General features: G+C 43.8%; 1 protein-coding gene across 1 annotated transcript in view; it reads right to left on the bottom strand.

The window, feature by feature from the left end:
* CCDC175 (coiled-coil domain containing 175) overlaps window positions 1–18953 on the bottom strand; it is a 41443-nt gene extending 22490 nt beyond the window's left edge. Inside the window, exons 1-6 of the mRNA XM_087815589.1 lie at window positions 18797–18953; window positions 16784–16869; window positions 14775–14886; window positions 12405–12540; window positions 9018–9246; window positions 842–951 (exon numbers count right to left, since the gene is read on the bottom strand). Of these exons, the coding sequence (XP_087671715.1) occupies window positions 842–951; window positions 9018–9246; window positions 12405–12540; window positions 14775–14886; window positions 16784–16869; window positions 18797–18953 (830 nt within the window). The remainder of the gene's footprint in view (window positions 1–841; window positions 952–9017; window positions 9247–12404; window positions 12541–14774; window positions 14887–16783; window positions 16870–18796) is intronic.
* Between the last annotated feature and the right edge of the window lie 387 nt (window positions 18954–19340).

The raw sequence follows: 19340 nt of genomic DNA, 5'->3' as shown, positions 1-19340 counted from the left end.
GGAGCCTGCAACCCGGGCATGTGCCCTGACCAGGAATCAAACTGCTATCTCCCGGATCCTAGGTCAATGCTCAACTGCTGAGCCACCCCCAGCTGGGCCACAATTTTTCTTTTAAGCCAAGCCCTGGAGGTAGGCCCAGAAGTCATATTTATATTACAAGACCCCACCTTCCGGTCCAAAGCTGAGCCAAACGGCTTTTGATGGGAAATCTGGGAATTATCCTGGAAGAGAGTCTGTTGGCCAATCTCTAAAGATAGATGGGCCTGTGACAGGTAAACTCAGAGGGTTTGGAATGGCCACGCTTAGCCATGGGCTCACCAGGAGGAGAACACAGCAGTCAGATAAAGAGAGAAGCAAGAAACACTTTCACAAAAGGAAGAGAGACTGTGGGCCTTGGGATGGACTGAGATTCTCTGAAGTTTCTGGTTTCAGTCCCATGGATAAAAGTTTTTGCCCTGAGGCTTCCCTTGTTTTCTCAGTAAGTTCTGCAAGTCCCCCTTGACTAAGAACAGCCACCGTAACTGCATGGGTAGGTGTCTGCAGCCTCACTAATGCCTTCCCGGGGGCATATTTGCTTGCAGGGAGTCAGAAACTGAAGTGGGAGTGATGCATTCCACAGAGTCCCTGCCTTCTCCCAAGCTGACTGCAGCAGCCCCAATATTTTCTCTTGATTGCTTGAAAGACTGATTCATTTCAAAATGAAGAGGTGCTGCTATAAAGCCGACAACCACACAAATTTTAGTAAACTAAAAGAGTATAATGTTTATCTAATAAAATTTTTTTTAATGTAAGAAACATAACATTGAGACATGCTTCAGTAAAAATAAAGCATCATACTTACATTTTATTCTCCAGGTTACTACAGGATTTCTTTATTTCTTTGAGCTGTTGTTCCCAGTGTCTTACTACTTCTTGCAGTTCTGTTATCTCTGCAGTGTGATCACTAATTATCTATTAAAAATTTTTAAAAAATTATGGCACTCAATCATTGTCAAATGATTCACGACAGAGGTTCAATTCACTAAATAGTCATGTATCCCCCACTCAACTTCTACATTGGGGGTGTCCTTTAGTTAAAATAAAAGCAAACATCATAATTGTTTCTTCAAAAGACAAACTTGGACAGAAATAATTCTGAAATCATCAGAAAAAAAATATTTGGGAGGAAGGGTAACCAAACAGAGCAGTGAGGATTTGAGAACTATGAAAACCACTTTCAAGACATGAATTTATTTTAACTATCACTTAAAAAATAAACAAATCTGTATTTTCATAATCATCTTCAAAATGTTAATCCCAGAGAGTAGGATGAGCATTAGAAACACGTATAAACAAATTGGGTCTTTAACCTTAATTGATAGATATTTTCATGCCGAAAAAAATTTTCTTTCTTAATTATTTAATCAGAAGTTTGAAAATGAAACAGCTGGATACTGTGAAAAAAAGGTAGCATATTTTAAAAAAAGGAATTATGGATGAAGGAAATTCATAGTGAAACAGATATTCTGACCATGCAGTTTTGTAATAAAGAAAAGGGGAGGCAACGTTATCAGAGCCTTGGGTCTGCATTTTGGCTTGTGAGGGAGAACAGAGCTCACCGAATTCCTCTGCTCTCCAGCACAGCGTCACTGTGGACAGACTATTTAATGCCATCTAACCCTGCACATCAGTGGGGGTCACAGAAACAGCTGTGGGCAGCACAGAGGTGGTCTCCATCCTGCCAGGTGAGAAAGGGGAGTGACAGCTGCTCAAAACGAATTCCTTCTCTAAAGCACCCATGTAACTAGTTCCAGAGTAAAGGGGTCTGAAATCCTAGAACTGCCATCAAAAGTCAGCGGACTGTAGAAAGGACTCTGACCGATCATCAGGATTAGTGACGACATGCTGAAAGCCACAGAGCCCGGCATCGGTTACCTCTCGCCCTCAGTTCCCCCTGCCCTGGATATGCAGGCCCCCTTGAGATTCATACACCGTTATTCTTTCCTGCCAACAGGACATCAGCTTGACCTGGCTGCAGAGTTTTCTAAACTAAAGGTACTGCATGAAGTACCTATTTTCTAACGAAGTAACTTGATATTCTCTATAGTATTAGCCCGCAGCCAAAATGTTGTTTTCTAATCTTGAGCAATAATAACAACAAACTTTACCAAACACAAAGCACTCAGCTAAAAGCCATGCAGGCATGGCCTCATCTGATCTCCACAAAAGCCCTTTGAAGTAGGCAGTAATGTTGCCCCATTTTATTGAAAATAAAACTTTGGGCTGGTAGAGTCAAGATTTGAACCCAGGTCTCTATGACACTCAAGTTTGTGCTTTAAACACTATTCTCTGTTGGTAAAGTAGGGTGGGGGTGGGCAGGCTAGATTTGGGGAGAGGAAACACGACACCTTCAAGCCTTGTCTAACTTGACCTTGGAGGTCTTTGGAGTACAGATTAAGGAACACGGGCTTCATTTTCCCAAGCTAGAACTGGGAGGGCACTTGGCTTATTATTTATGAGGCCCAAACTAGAGATAAATACTTGGGCATGCAGATCAAATCCATTTTATACAACCTCTGTGTTCTCCTTTGAGCCGAGCCTGACTCACACTTCCTTACTATGTTGATATTTAAAAACCAGATAATGATATTTTTAAATGCACATATTTGGGGGGAAGTTTCGATTTGACTGATGGTTTGTAATTGGATATCATAACCAATATATTATAATTAAAATGATCAGAACCACCCTCTAACAGATGTAATGGAGTTAGCTGAGCATTCTGATAAGAGGTATGATGTTTTAGTATTACTGTTGCCCCATATCTAGTTTTACACGTATTTCTCAATAGAGATAGAAGAAATAACCACATGGAAGAAATGAAGGCTCAGTTCAACTAATTGTGATAGAAGATTAACAGGCATTTCTGTTTTAATTAATATAGAAGTGGTATTATCATTGACCTTTTCAATTATAGTCACCTCCATAAGCTTCAGCTTTCTTATCTTTAAAATAAGGATGATCCTCACAAAATATTTAACATAGTGCTGGCTTTCACTCAATGTTATTAATTTAAAAAAGATATAGAACCAGAGAGTTCTGAAGTATTTTCTAACGAATAAACAAATAGTCTCCTTTCCATATTAATGTTCCTATACCCAATATAAGAGGAGAGCCTAAATTCTGTTTTATCATCACACATTCAGAATTAAGGAATCTGCCCATAGTTAATCATTTTGTTATGTAAAATAAAGCAATATCATAGAAATGTTATATATGGCGTTGTATGCATTTAAAAAAAAATCCGTTTTCTAGTATTTTGGCCCATCTTTGTACCTAAGACATGTCAAACTTCCTCTTCCCACCCTACTCCTGAAGAAAACACAATTGCGCTGTAACACTTCAGATAAAGTATCAGAAAATATTAACATGCCAAAAATATTCTTCCAGCATGACAGGAACATAAATTAAAATCAATTCTTTAAAAAGCCTGTTACCGGCTATACTAAAGGTAACATATGTAGATAGCGGTGCCTGGGTCAGGCTTGAGAAGCATAACTTATTCTTTCTTACCACTGTGTTGGTAGTAACTCTATCTTTCACTTTTATCTCTTTAAGCCTTAATTTATCCAACTCTCTCTTCTTGTGATAAGCGTCCTGTTTCTTAAATTCACAGAGTTGTTCATATTTATTAATCTGTAGTGATAAACATAAACCAATGAAAAAGCTTATGAGGACAACAAAGTGTAGAAAATCTTCTTTTGTCAATCTAATTCATAGTCAATCTAAGTATACCATATTCAATCTAAGTATATCAACAATAAAAAATAACCAGCCCTGGCCAGGTGGCTCAGTTGGCTGGAGCGTCATCCCATATACCAAAAGGTGGCAGGTTCGATTCCAGGTCAGGGCACATACCCAGGCTGCAGATTCAACCCGCAGCAGGGGGGCATGCGGGAGGCAACCCATTGATGTTTCTCTCTCACACTGATGTTTCTCTCTCTCTCTTCCTCCCTTCCTCTCTCTAAGATCAATTAAATAAGTAAATAAATAACCAAACCAGGGTTTGCCTGTTTTATAGCATCACAGGAAAAATAGTGAACCACAAGGACCAAAGGGTAATTATTAAATGTTGAAATAGTAAATTTATCAGAGCAATAAAACACTGATCATTAATAGCTAATTATAAAAGCAATAGCCACTGTAGCAGTTTATTAGTAAAACACCATAGCAATAGACACCAGATTTACAGTGTGCCATGCAGATTAGGAGAGTCAAAGTGGGGAAGGAAGAACTGTCTGGAAACCTCATTTCACATTATTTAATGCGAAACACAACAGACTAAGACAGAGTAAACAAAATCACTGAAGACAGGGCAGCTTACAATCCTGGACGACTTCTGACCATTTTCCAAACATATTCTGATAACTTGTCAGAATATGAAGTAAGTCACCCTCTTATCAAAATCAAATACATCAATGGATTTATCTGTCAAAATGAATTACCAAGAAAAGGCAACTAACAGTAGTAATGATATCGTCATAATAACCTGGTTCTTAAGGAACAGGAAAGGACCAAAGGGAAAGCCGGCTGGGACGGGCGTGCCATTTGCGCCGGAAAGCTGCAGCTTAACACTCTCCAGGGCTGTTCCCTGCAGATCCGGGGGGGAAGGGCCCGGACAAAGGGAGAAACGGCGCATGCCCAGCAAAGTCTATGTGACGTAAGGGGGTGATTACCTATCAGTCACACCTGGGGCAGGTCACTGGCCAGAAGAGACGTGGCCACTGCAAAGGCCTGAAACCTGAGGCACGTAAGCTCCTGAACAAAGGGAGCTCTTGCCTTGGCCCTCTCGCTCTCGTGGGACTCCTGTTGCAGGGGTGAGCTCTCGTGCTCTGCACTCACTCACAGGGCCCCTGCCATGGGGACCCCACCCCCACACAACCGACTGATGGGCTGGAAGTAGCCTGATCCTGTGCCAGACTCAGCTCCACCATGGAGCGGACACTCTGGACACTGGCTTTGCTTCTAGCTCTGCTGAAAGCCCAGTTACACCTTTTCCAGGACTGGTTTAAGGGAAATGGGACTTTTGAAACCGAGGGATATAACTCCATGCAAATAAAAGTCACTCGCTCGCTTGTGCAAGTCTTAGAAGATTCTTTTTCTCAGGATATCATAAGAACTCCACGTCCACTAGCAAGGGAGGAATTCCACCTGCACAATTCTCCGGTAATAGTAAGGCCCGAGAAAGCATGTGCAACTCTGTATTAAAGAGTTATGAAAATACATGTGGCTGTCTTCCCATCAAAGCCACGTCACCAAAGTGCCTACTCTGGATGAAGGTGATCAGTATCAATTGTCTCCACACCAGGGCACAGTTGAAGGAAATGTTGTGATTAATAAATTTTGTTGAAAATTGGAATTGTGTGTTTATGCTTTGGCCTAAGCCTTCTCCCAAGGTCTTGCAACTATAGAAACAATATTAACACAAAGCATTTTGTTTTCTGTTAGGGTCTGAAGACTCTCTGATCCCTGCAATAGCTTTCCTTTTTCATAGGAAGTAAAGGGGGTTAGCAGGGTACTGCCACGGCCTGTCAGTGCCGTTAGCGAGCACTGCTGGCTCTCCCCTTCACACCCACTTCAGCAAGTCCCCCCACTGCCCCCGGCATTCCTTCAGGACCCATTACCGTGCCACGGGGTGGTGGCGTCTCAACCTGGCTGGATCAGACATGGCAAGAAGCCTTGCGGTCCTTGGTTAGGAAAGGTTTTCCTATTTTTACTGAATGAGGAAGCAGAGTCCAGTTGTCACTGGCAGCGGTCTTGTGACCATGAGTGAAACCAGCCTGAAGATGAAGATGATGAAGATAGTTGAGCCGCTGAATTAACTAGCCCTGGACACTGCACTGCATTGGTAATTCCTGCTGTGAGATTATAAATGCCCTTACGGTCTAAGCCAGTTTGAATCTCGCTTCTGCCATTTGCATCTGAAATTATCCTAACTGGTACCATTTTCCAGGGAGATTACCATGGACAAACAAACTACTGCCCATGGGCCAAATCCAGCCATCGCCTGTGTTTGTAAAGTTGCTCTCATTCATTTAGGTGTTGTTTATGGCTACTTTTCTCATGAAAATGGCAGAGGTAAGTAGTTGTGACGGAGACTGTATGGCCCGCAAAGCCCTAAATAGTTAGTATCTGACCCCTGAGACAGGCTATTCACATAAGGAAGAACCTGTTATATTTGCAAATTTCCTGTTTTAAGCTCCTTTGAGCTTCCTTTCTTGCGTTTTAACATTTACATTAAAAAATAAGAAGTGGGGGGACTTCCCCGTAGGGCTTAAAATGAAGTTAGAAACTTGCTTATTCAATGAAGTAATGTATAGAGTGCCTCCCATGTGCGACGCACGCCAGGCTCTGCTGGCAGTGCTGAGAAACAGCGGTGAAGGACTCAGACAGGACCCCTGCCCTGCGGAGCCTTCTTTCTGTGGGCAAAGCACAGATCTGCACATCCTATGCTGCGCTGATGAACTGTTTAAGCCCCAGGGGTAGTAAAGAAAAGGGACGGGGCTCGCCACTCCTCAGCCCCTAGTCAGCTGTGCCCGCACTGTGGCACCCCACTTTTGGCCCCTGGAATGTAGGCGAGCTCCAGCATAGGTGTCTGGTGTGCTTGGAGAGAGAGTAGTGCTTTCAGGAGAGGGCTTGAAACAGCACAGGGACCCAAGTGCTGCTCAGCATCGTGGTCAATACGGCATGAAAACAGGAATAAAATGCCTTTTGGTCCTTACTGTCCTGAAATTTCCATTTTCTTGTGATAATAATAAACCCAAGTAAGGTCTCTCCCAGTGATGGGAGCCCCTCACTATTTTTGAGACGTGGATTTCAGCTGATTCCAGCACTGCGTCCAGGCTAACAGCCGGCTTCAGCCCAGCTAAGGTCCCAGGAGCTGGGCTTTTACAAATTTGGTTTAGTGGCTGCAGATGGCCAAGGGGCTCCTTGCCAGGTCCTTCACAAAGAGCCCATTCTAAGGACGACTTAAGCTGAGTTATCGATATTCAAGAAGAATCATCCATGGTTTTAGTGTAAAAGTATTCCTGAAGACACTATTACTGTGGTTATTGTTGATGGGAAGGGAAGCAAAGGAGAGTCAGACATTGTTGAGTATGTTCAGGGGGCAAGCGGAGGCCTATTTGCTCCACCAGGAAGCTACGGCTTCATCACGCAAGAAATCCCAGCATTGTGTCCCTCCAAGGGGATTAACACCCCTCCCTTTCCCCCTCGGGTACTTGGTTGGGTGTAGGAGGGGGGAGCAGGGGTAGATAAGGCCTGGGCACTAAAATCAAAATAGTGCAGGGGGAGGTGCTTGACCCTAGAGGCCTGTCAGTCTAACCTGGGAAAGAGATCATTGGACCCTATGAAAACTTGGGAAGCTAACTGGTTATTTTGAACAATCCCAGGAGACAAAGATATCTCTCCCCCTGCTCCCCCTGCTCAGGACCTGCATTCGCCCATTCTTTTGTGTTCTCTCGCATCTGGGAGTACGTGACCATGGGGGTCCAGTGGCCACATGGGACCCGCGGCAGACTTCGAGGGCTCCAAAGGACTATGAAGCAGAAGCTCTGGGCACTGGCCTTTGCCTTGGCCTTGTTGAAGACACAGCTGTACTTCTTCCACAGCAGGATGGAGGGAGATGGGACACTGGGAAGCCAGGAGGAGGACTCCTTTGATATTACATCACAAATAAACTCTACCACCACACCGCAATATCCCATGAGTGGGTCCCTGAAACGCTTTCCTCGCTTCCCCTGGAAGAGCCTGCTTTCCACCAACAACAACAGGTGCCTTGAAGGGCAAAGCAGCTTAGGCCTGGTTGGAACTTTTCAAACGCTCAATTCTTACCATGAAACCAATCACCGTAGCAACCAAATGTTGGTCACTGCCAGATTGTATTCCTCTAAATTTTTAATGAAGACTCAAGAAAAGCAATTTAATAAATATCTTTTTCTTTCTATATTTAAAAAATTAAATACAGCAGCACTGCCAGCTTGAGTCCAATAACCTGAGGTTACGGCAACTCCCGTCATGGGGAGGCAGCATCGGGAGCTCACTAGGAATTCTCGTCACGAGCTCGGCCCCCACTACCGAGGGAGGAAGACGACTGATGCTGGAACCCCCTAACACAGAGGCAACCCTGCCTCTGCTGGGACAACGGAAGGCAGAGCAAAGAACCGCCAACAGTAAGCCATTCTAATGGTGGGTTTCAATTAGCACGGCCCAGCAGACAGCAAGAAGCTGTCATTATACCCCCACCCCCTCACAAAAGTGCTGGCTTCAAAATACAGTGGTACCTCTGTTTTCGAACATCTCCGATGACGAACATTTCGGTTTACCACAATGTAAACCCAGAAGGAAATGCTTCGGTTTTCGAACACGCCTCGGAAGTCGAACATACCACGCGGCTTCCACTGAGGGCAAGACCCTGAGGCCCAGCTGTCGGCTGTGGATCCCTCGGTTTTCGAGCATTTCAGAACTCGAACGGTCTTCCAGACGGAGTACATTTGAAAACCGAGGTACCACTGTACTCTTTTCTCTTAAGGCCTTTGGCTCTGCCCAGCCCCCTGCAGGTGCTCCTCTCAGATTCATTCAGCAGGAGCAGCAAGCTGGGGCAGGGCTAAACCCCTGGTCCTGCCCTAGAGACACAGCCTCAGAGCTGCCTAAGGCAACCAGATGACAAATATCTTCCCCAAGGGGCTCCCCTAAGAGGCCTGCCATCAAAAGATAGATAAAATCCCTCAAGACAAAGGGCGCAGTGAACGTCCTCTCTGTCCGGGGAGCACACCCACGCCTCCCCCTCTCCCTCTCCCTGCCCGCAGGCATGCAGGCATCTCCTATCCTCTAGTGGTCTCTACTCTATCCCCAGCCCCGTGTTCACAGGAGATACCCCGGGAGCGCTGGCTAGCCTTGAGGGCAAAGAAATTCTTTCCCATTTCAGGTTTGCGATTCGGTACAACTCTATACTATAAAAAATAAATCATGCCACTTACCTCTTCACTCAGCCTTTGTTTTCTTTTCAAATACTCTAGTCTTTCTTTTTCTATTTCCTCCTCCACGTCTCGAATATATTTCTTGTGAAGCTCTAGCTCTTCTTTCTCCAAGTTTATTTTGGTGAAAGTCTCATTGATGAAGATAGTGGTTGCAGCTTTTTGTCCCATCATGTGGTTGAACAACAGGACAATCTTTTCATACTCCTTTGCCAGCACCTCTTGCTTTTTACTAGGAGAAAAAAAAATCATTCATGGCATAAAAAGTATGGCTTTTAAGAAAGGAAATTAAAGTCTGTTTGGCGAGATCAACCACCATAAAGGGGGGAGGTTGTAAGGGATACTGATTTTAGAATTGTATTTGTGATACCTAAAAACTTGGTTGAGATGAGGAGAGATGGAAACAGAAGACAAGTGTGAACCTTGTAACTGTTTACCACTGCAAGAATGTCCCCTGGTCTGGCCTCACCTCACCCACCCCACGTAGCAGGTAGTAACTATGGGATATTTTGGATTAAAGTATGTAATGATTCAAAAAAAGTTTTGAACAGGTAAATGAAATCTGGCTAGACAAACGGTTTGCTATGTAGCATGGACCTATCTATGTTACCATCCTGAGATACGTAGTTAAGTCAAAGAAAGATAAACATCGCACCACCCCTCCAGCCACCTTCTGATGCCATGGTCCTGCAGGGAGGGCCCGGGAGAAAGCTAGCCTTCCTCTGACGGACAGGAGTTAGGCGAGGAGAGGGTCCATCTTCACTGTTCAGAGGATGCTTGAAACCTAAGGTGAACCCTCTTAACTTCTCCCAGCTGCAGTTCCAAAGGAGACATTAACCTAACACATCAGCTGGTCACATTCACTGGAGGAAGACCTTAAGACCGCTAGAAACATCTACCCTGGGGTTAACAAGAAAAGATTGGGAGGAAGAATAACTGTCACCCTTTCTGAGACAGGCCAGTAAGCCAGGACAAGTGGAACAGGGAAACTGAGACAGATAGCTGAACAAACTGGCCAAGGAATTTACAGCCAGATACAGAAGGTCACCTCCCTAGAGACAATATCTAGGCCTCAGTTGTATTTCAGCTCCAGGCCCAGAATAGCAGCAAAACCAGGTGGGTGAGGCCAGGACCAGCTGCAATGACTAACGACCCCCTGCCCGGGCACTGACCGATCAGTAAAGACCATGACCCTGAAAGAGCGCAACTGGAAAACTGGTGAATTTTCTGCTGAAAGCATCCCCTAAGGCCTCCCCTAAGATTCCTGCCTGCAAGAGATAAAAGCTCTTAAGACAAAGGACCCAGCATGTGTGCGTTCTCTCTGGGAACATGTCCACGCCTTCCCCTGCCTCCTTTTCTTCCCTCTCGTGTGCATCTCCTAAACTCTAGGGGCCCCTATGAGACTTGCAACCAGGAGAGCAATGGGCAGCAGCAGCTAACTCTCTGAACCTGTCACCAAAGGGCCCCTTTTCTCTGACTTCCCAGTGAGCCAAAGCAGCCCAGTCTAGGCTCTCCTATTGCTTCTTTTATGCTAAGCCCTAGGCAGGTGCCCTTAGGGACAGGTCCTGTTTGGTAACATTTCTGTTTTCATTTTAAAAAGCTCTTACAATGTAAAAACCTTTTTCCTTTTTCCAGTTCCCTAGGACTAAAGACTTTAGTTTGAGTGGTTGTGTGCAAAGGTTCAGGAAAACGGAAACATGGTTGGTAAGTTCAATTTCTAGAGGTCAACTCCACCACAGAAATGCAATAAATGGAAGCGTAGGCTAGATGGAGTCAGACAGACCATGGGTGCTTTGTGGCCCAGTAGGGGAAGCCTTCTAAGAATGAATCGACCTAAGGATGAAGTAGCCTCAGGGAGGCAAAGTGAAAGAAAACAGTCAAATAAAAAACCCTAACTGGGAGTAACGGGATGGGTTGAGAAGAGAGCACTCAGAAACCTGACGCAGAGCCTAAGGAAAGCACACCAAAGAGCTTGCAGGTGTTCAGCGTTTGAGGACTGTCCAGGAGAGGACCACCTGTCAGAGAGTGGTCCTGATATACACCTTTCTTTGAAAAATGGCTGCAACAAACAATTGTAGCTTGATGATGCTAGCTCATCAAGCAACCCACTTTATGTCTGTAACTTGCCTTTCCATAAAAATTTCTCTAGAGCACTGATTCTCAAATGTGGTCAGGACCTACCAGCACCAGCAGCAGCACCTGGGAACTTGCTAGAAATTCAAGTTCTCACCCTCACCTCCAAGACCTACTAAATCGGAAATTCAGGGGTGGGTGTCCCCAGTAATGTTTTCACAAACACACCAGGAGGTTCTGATCCACCGTGAAGTTTGAGAATCAGTGGTCTGTAGGGGTGTGACGGTGCTGAGTATTGCAGCTTGGAAATGGGCGGTCTAGTCTACACAGGCAGTCTCTGACAGTCACGGCGAGCATGCACCATGTACAAATCTGCATTGTGAGTCCGCAGCAGGGGCTGGAGAATGAGTGTTTCCCAAACCTATGTGATGATGAACTTTCTTTCTCATGGAGCACCTCCCGGGACAGGTGTTCTGAGAGTCTACTTTGGGAAAGGCGTCCCTGGGCCTTGAGGTCTCTGCCTGATTCCTCTTGCTTTGAAATCTTGTGCACCAAGCAGTCCTCTGATTATTTTAGCTTCCCACGAAGATTTTCCCTCCTATCATGAGAGCTCTTTGAACATTTCTCATTTTGACAAACTGACATTCTAATATTTACACATTAGCCTTGCAAATTTGCTCACAGTACTGAGTTGTTCTTTGGAGGTTTTTGTTTTTTTGCTTTTTCTTTCAGAATCTCTATCTTCCTCCCTGAGATGGGTAAGTCAAGACTTGTAATCCCCATTTAACAGATGGAGAAAATGAGGCCCCCAGGGGTGAAGTGCTGGCAACGCAGCTAGGAATAAAGAAAAGAAACTGACAGGAGTCAGATCCTCTCCTGGAAACTAATCCTACCCTTAGCCCTCCGGTAGGTTATGACTGAACATCTTTAAGGAACTAAACTAGCTCTAATATCTCTGGTTTGATACCATATTTACACCCAGCCAGATTTCTCCCTTTGATGCTGAGGCCTGTAACCTTCATTTTGCTGACATGGAAACTAAAGCCGCTGGAGCCTCTGCGTGTGGAGGGGATACGAGGGGTGCGGGATTTACACGCAGAGGCTGCCGCTCGGGAGCTGGGCCGCCTCGGAAACTTTACAGGTCTGCGGACTGCAGGGGTGGACGGTTTTCTGCTCTCTCCCCGTTCCCTGCGCGCCCCCCCCCCCCCCCATGGGCCCAGGCCATCTTCTGTTCAGGTAAGAGGACAGCCCTTAGGGCAGTTCCCCGCTCCCCCGGACCCGACTCCCTCGGGCACTGAATGCAAAAGAAGTACCTACCCCAGGGTTTGATTATTTTCTTTCAGCTCAAGTAGTCTCGTCTTCAGAAACTCTATTTTATTATTTATCCTTGTAATTTTCCTTTGTAACTGTTTTATCTCAAGAAGGTTTAATCTGCGAGCATCAGTGACAAATTCTTAGAAGTAAGTGGAAACGTTATTGTCATTTGAGAAACAGCACAATTGTAGAAACTAACTTTTCAAATCATGAACAAATTGCCTTTCTTTGAAATACCCTTTTAATGATGTTCCTGTGTCAGATGCCTCTTCCTTACGACTTCGGACCCTCTCAGTCTTATCTGCCTGTCATTCCCCTCATTTCGGCTGCTGCTCCGGGCAGCTTCAGGCTGCTGCAGTCTGACGGCACCTGATTCTTGCCTTTCCCATCCACTCATCTCCCGCCCAGGACTTCCCTGTCGCCTCTCCAATGGGACTTCTTTTTTTTTTTTCTCCTTTTAATTAAAAAAAGTTTTTAGTGATTTTAGAGAGAGAGGAAGGGAGAGGGAGAGAAAGAGAAATATCAATGAGAGAGAAACATAGATGGGCTGCCTCCTGCAGGGGGAATGAACCCACAACCTGGGCATGCGCCCTGACCAGGAGCTTCTTTAGAAACCCACATCCAGACATGGGAAGCCCAGAGTGCAGGAGGTGGGCAAAACTGGACCAGTGATCACCAGGGGTCAGTACCTGGGTGGCCTGAGAAGAGGTAACTGTGTCTTAGGGGCATGCTCTCATATTTCACTGGTTGCAGTTGACAACAGTCAACATCATAATGCACCCCATATTAGCTCTCCTTTCTCCCTGCTTTGGGCTCCTTATCCCACTCTCCGCCTCCCTGAATTGTACTCCCTAATAAAATAACAGTGCAAAAGCCATTGCCTCAGTTCTGTTGTCTAGGGAACCCGCTATGTTTAAAAAACACACAAAAACCCCCATGAATCATTCATCAACAAATAACAAATCAGTGTGATCACATGAGACTCCAGAAGGTGACCACAGTGCATGACAGATAGATGGTAACAATGCATGAATTTCTGATCACTGCTGATAGAAAAAGTCCTGGATGGTCCATTTCTACACATCAAATTTCCTAGAAGTGAACTGTTACCTTCCCTGAGACAGCTGGGTTATTTTTTCTAGGTTACTAGTTCAATTGTTCATTGTAGCAAGGCTTCCCGAACTCTATGTCTCAAATATGCATATGCAATACGTGGGGATCTTGTTGAAATATAGGTTCTAATATAGCAGGTATGGGATGAGCCTAGAGATTCTGCATTTTGTAATAAGCTCTCAGGGGATGCTGCTGCTGCTGATCCAAGAACCATCTTTCGAGTAGCAAAGCTTGGCTCATAAGGCCAATTAAAGTTACTCAAGTATTCAGCAGGTATCAAGGACCATATAAGCTCATATGGTAATGATTTTCCTTCTAATATATTTTTTCCTGATTATAAAAAAGTAAACCAACCTAGACAATAAAAAGCAACCAAAGAAAATAAAACAAAAACACTCTTAATTGTGCCTTCGGCACGGATTTCTTCTGTTATTTTTCTCCGCGTGTATATAGTTGGTTGTATTTTCCCCACCAAGCTAGACTGACACCGTGCATGTTGTTTTATAACTGACTGTATCAATCAGGGTCTAATTAGGTCATAGAAATCTGAGAGTAAATTCATAGGGAAATTTTAATATAAACAATTATTAATTTGTATGCATATATGTATAACCCATGGACACAGACAATAGTGGGGTGAAGACATGGGGTGGGGGTGGGGTAGAAAGGGGTTAATGGGGGGGAAAAGAATTTCAACAATAAAGATACATTTAAAAAACAAAAACAAAAAAATGTAAAAATAAAAAGGATTATTGACTATAACAGAGGATTAGAGTAATGAAGGAATGAATAGTAAGAAAGTAAAGAGAACTCTAAAGAATTCAGGAGTTGAAGACGTTAGGTCAAGTGAAATAAGCCAGTCATAAAAGGACAAATATTGTATGATTCCACTTATATGAGGAACCTAGAGTAGCCAAACTTACAGAGATAGAAAGTAGAACGGTGAGGTAGGCCAATCGAGCTGCCTAATTTAGTTGGATAAATATCAATTTGGAATAGGCTGATCTATATATATCTTTAGTCTATTTAGAAACTAAATTATATAAATTTAAGTTATATATGTATTATTTCCACTTAAAATGTCAGGAAAATCATTATGGATCTCACTGTGTTTGTGTCGTGTACCCTTTCTAGCTATATTTTGACATGAAATAACTAAATTTAATCTTGTTTAATCATAAACTCATCTTTTTACAAAAGAATTTGGTTCATTTTCTTACACAATAAACTAAATTTCTATAGTTATTAACCTCAAAATACCTTCCAGTTCTGTGCTAATGTTACTAGGAAGAGTTTCCAATAGAAAATACAGTCTGCTGAGTTCCATGCTTTCAATTTCCAGAAGTTCAATGGTGTCTTTTCTCATTTCTTCCTAAAATTTTAAATTACATATTAGAATAATAATAATAAAGTTTATCTCCTAAACAATGCCCTATAAATGTTTTCAAAGGTCAAAATGTGATTTTAATTAAATACCTGCTGCTGCTATTTTTATTTGGAATAGAAAGTAGAAAACATAACTACAATCAGTTTCAAGGTGTCATTGTTAATCTTTAAATTTCTGCTTATTTTCCTCTACTCTGAAATCATCTTTCCCTATGTGTATATGTTTCCTATTTGCAATTTCAACCAATTTAAAGACTTCAACAAAAAGGGTAACATTGACAAAGATGTTACTTAATTAAAAATAGAAAATGCCTATAGAAAGATGCTTAGGTATAAAGAGAAAAGTGGTTCTCTTTATATACCTACAAACCCAAACAAAAGTCAGGTGGGCCTCTTGTTATTACTATTATTAACTTATAATTTTGGGGGGTGGGGTTATTTGAAAAATAATTCAACAATCTGTTAGTGGAAAAAAATCATCTTTGTAATAAATGGCCATAATGGCTATAGTTACTTTATGATGTGAGAAATTGCCATTCTATTTTATGAGTAATGAAAAGCAGGTTACGTAATTGTATATATATAGTATGATCACTTTTCTATAAAAAAGAAAATTCCATACAGGCACCATCTAGATCCTGAAAGTAGGAAGAATACTCATCAGGGAGTTAATTGTGATTTTCTTAGGGTGGCAGGATCATCGTGGTTTTTACTCTCTTCCTTTTGCTTGTCTATTGTTTTCTAAGTTTTCCAGAGTATGCATGTAGTGCTTTTATAATAGTGAAACTCTGTTACTTTAGAAAATAGAGGGATTTATCTCTATTTAAGAGATTTCACAGGTCAGATATTAAGTGGAGACATACTAGATACTTTAATAAGCCACAATAAATATGTTGATCCCTTCAATTCCTGAAGAAAAACAGTTAAAAGCGAAACAGAGGAAAAGGTTTTCACAAGACCACAGCACAGTGGAACACGCACAGCCTCTGAGTGTACGTATTCCATATGCATGTACTCTATTTGTAATCAATTAAGTATAAGTATAAAGTATAATTCTGTAGTACACATATGCAACTACATATAATTTTACATAAAATATAATTGTAATCAGATTAACTTTTATCAGTAGTCTGTAGACCCAAACTCATTTACTTTACAGCCATATTTTTCTATTTTTAGATTCCATATTTCTATATAGTAGATTCTCATTTAATATTTTTAAATCAAATAAAGAGACTTCGCCATTCTGATCCTTCCAGGGAAACACTGTAAAACATCATCCAGGACCAAACAGAGAAAAGTTTGTGACATTTCAAAAGGAAATTCTTTATTTCTTTGTGTGGCTGAGTTAGTCTAACCCAAAGAATTTCTGCTTGTTTGTTTGTTTTCACTGAACAGCACGGTCTACCTCAGTGAAATGGGGACCAAAAAGATTTTCACCAGTCACATAAGGAATTGCTTAAAGAGAGCTGAGTTCATTTGCACCACACATGCGATTCATTTCAGAGGCTGTTTTAAGCAATGCTCACATATTGGTGTCCCAAGCATTTGCCCATTTGGCCCACCCCTTAACTGAGCTCTGTTATCACCATATTGCTTCTCTTAGCTGGCTCGCCCTCATCCATAGCACAGGTCTTAATTAAGTGTTCTGCATGGAAAATTGGGCAACAGTCCACAGTTCAGCAACGCTGGTTAAAATGCTTAATAAATTGAGAAAGAAAAAAACTTATTTTTTACTCAGGGTAAATATTTTCCCTATTTATCTATTAAAATGCCTTGAACAGAGTTGGTGCTAAATTAAAGTTTGATAAAGAAATAAGAGGGGGAAAAAAAGAAATAAAAGGAAAATTGGGGGGGGGGAGCTCATATAGGTAATACAATACCAATTTCTTGACAGCTATAGCCATGTCCTTAAGAAAGATCCTAGCTTCTTCATTGCATTTAAAATAGTCACTTTGCAGTGATCGTTCTAAAAAGAAAAAAAAAAAATTAGAAGATTAGGATCTCTAATTTACCTGTCCAAATCCTATTTAACCCTTAGGATCTAACTGAAATGTTTACTCGGCTGGAAATTACGTCTTCTATCTCTGAATTTCTATAGCACTTTATATAAATCTCTTTTGTACTTATTATCTATTTCATAGTGTTCTAATTTAGGTACATCTTTTATGTTCCCTGAGGATAAACTCTTCTTAAGAGTCTGTCTTTGCAGCTCTCATGATAGAGGGATGTGTATAGGATAGGACAAAAAATCCAACAAGCATTTATGGAAGGGATAAATACAAGAAACCTACAATGTAGGTTTGTTTAAGAATCTTTTCATAAAGCCTGGCTGGTGTGGTTCAGTGTTGAGTGTCGATCCATGAACCTGGGGGTCACGGCTCAATTCCCAGTCAGGGCACATGCCTGGGTTTCGGGCTTGATCCCTAGTAGGGGGCTTGCAGGAGGCAGAAGATCTATGATTCTCTCTCATCACTGATATTTTTTTTTCTCTCTCTCTCTCTCTGAAATCAATGAAAACATATATATTTTAAAAAGGATATTTTCATATATATTAAATACAGTATTTTGCCCCAAACCACACATTTAATTAACTGTATAAAAAAAATCTAGGTTGATTCTTGTAACCTTATGATGATTCATAATTCACAGGTACGAAATCTAAGACTTTGAGGTCATGTTATATGTTCAAGGTCACAGAGCCCATCTCTTATAGAGTCTGGATTCAAATGCAAGTGGTGTGACTACAGGGTCCACACCTTTAATAGCCCTACTCACTTCTCAGAAGAGTAAACAGCAATTTCTGCCCTTGCTTCCAGGGCACTTGAATTTTCCTAATGAACTAAGCTCCCAGGCCAAGTGAAAATCAGTTACCAAGTTTGCAAGCAGGTGTGTGCTAGGGAGGGCCAGGCATTGCCTATTTCCTTTCCTTTCTTCTAAGGAATGAATGAACGCACAAGCTTGTTCCCACTTGCAAATGGGCTGGAGGGCTACATATTTTATAACTCACACCAAAGACAAGAGGTTCAATGAAGTTTTTTCCTAAAAGAAAATCTTTGAGGGTCCAAAAACTATTAGCAGAAAAAGTATTTGTGCCTAAGTACTAGGGTTGGGTGAATCTGCTGATCTAGCTGACCTTGGACACACGGAATCACTGAGGTCTCTTTGGTGGTTAAAATTTTTACTGAAAATACTCCTCTAAACTTAAAAGAATTGTGAAGTTAAATGAATTCATCCAAGAAGAAAAAAAGACACTATCCCAAACTAAGAGTAACATTATGATAGAGATCGATATGATTATTTAGAAACAATGAGATGATTAGAGTAAAGCCAGGAGGCGTTTTGTTGTGGGTGTAAACGAGGGAAACAAACCCGCCCTTCCTTGGACTGTCTCTCCTTAAGCTCGGGGGACTTGACTACAGGTCCAGCTTTCTAACCGAAGCGGCGTTTTAACCGGGCCCCACCCCAGGTTACCATCTGCTTGCGTCTCCCAAACAGCCTACTTTTCCTTGCCTGGCACAACAGGAGCTTCCTAAACACTGTTTCTTGTTTGCCTGCTAATCTCTCCAGCTCGCCATGGCATCATGTTGGGGGAAATCAACTTGTCAAGAGAAGTCCAGGAGGGGAAGGGTAAAACTGAGTGCAGTCTAAACGCAGGTCCGGCAGCCGGCGACGGCCGGCAGAGCAGGACTGGTCACCAGCGGCCGGCGAGGGTCACCCGGCCGAGCCCCGGAGCGCACCCCGTCGCCTCGCTCGGCGCCGGGGGCCGGGGAGGCCGCGCCCCAGCCCGGGGCGCGCCGGGCCGGGCGGGAGGGTCCCCCGGAGGCTCCCGCGGAGCGCCCCCTAGGCATGGCCGCCGCCGAGGACGTCCCTCCCGGCGCCCGCGGGCCTCTCACCCACAACCAGAAACTGCTCCAGCGCTGCGGCCGCCACCGAGGAGCCCAGGGTGGAGGGGAAGGTGCATAGCTCCAGGGAGGGGCCGGTGGAGACCGCGGCCGTGCCCTGCGGCTTCTCGCCGAACCCCAGCTCCGGAGACCAGGAGCGCAGCGCCATCTAGCTGCTGCTGCGCGGCGCCCACCCGGCCGGAGGCGGGGACCCCGTTACCGGGGCAACGAGGACGCGCACGCAGGCGCCGGCTGGCGCCCCCGCGCGGGGCCGGGACCTCGGGGCCTCTGACTTGACCCGCAGCGATTACGCGACCCGGGAAGGCCGAGCCCCGCTTCAGCTGCCCCTCCTCCTCGCATTTCCGTTCCTGCAGTTCGGGGCCCTGGTGCTTTCCTCCGGAACCATCGGGTCCCCTCGAAGGCGCCCGGCAGGCGCCGCAGGAGCTCAGCTTCCACAAGGGCCTGCGGAGCTGGCTCTTCTGTCACCTCCACCTGCGCAGACGCGCGCCAGTGGTTCTGATGGGCCGGGTAGTCACACACCTGCAGGTCACACACC

This window comes from Miniopterus natalensis, chromosome 1 (assembly GCF_054644295.1).
Source record: "Miniopterus natalensis isolate mMinNat1 chromosome 1, mMinNat1.hap1, whole genome shotgun sequence".
Taxonomy (NCBI): Eukaryota; Metazoa; Chordata; class Mammalia; order Chiroptera; family Miniopteridae; genus Miniopterus; species Miniopterus natalensis.
This window is presented reverse-complemented; position numbering and strand designations above follow the sequence as displayed.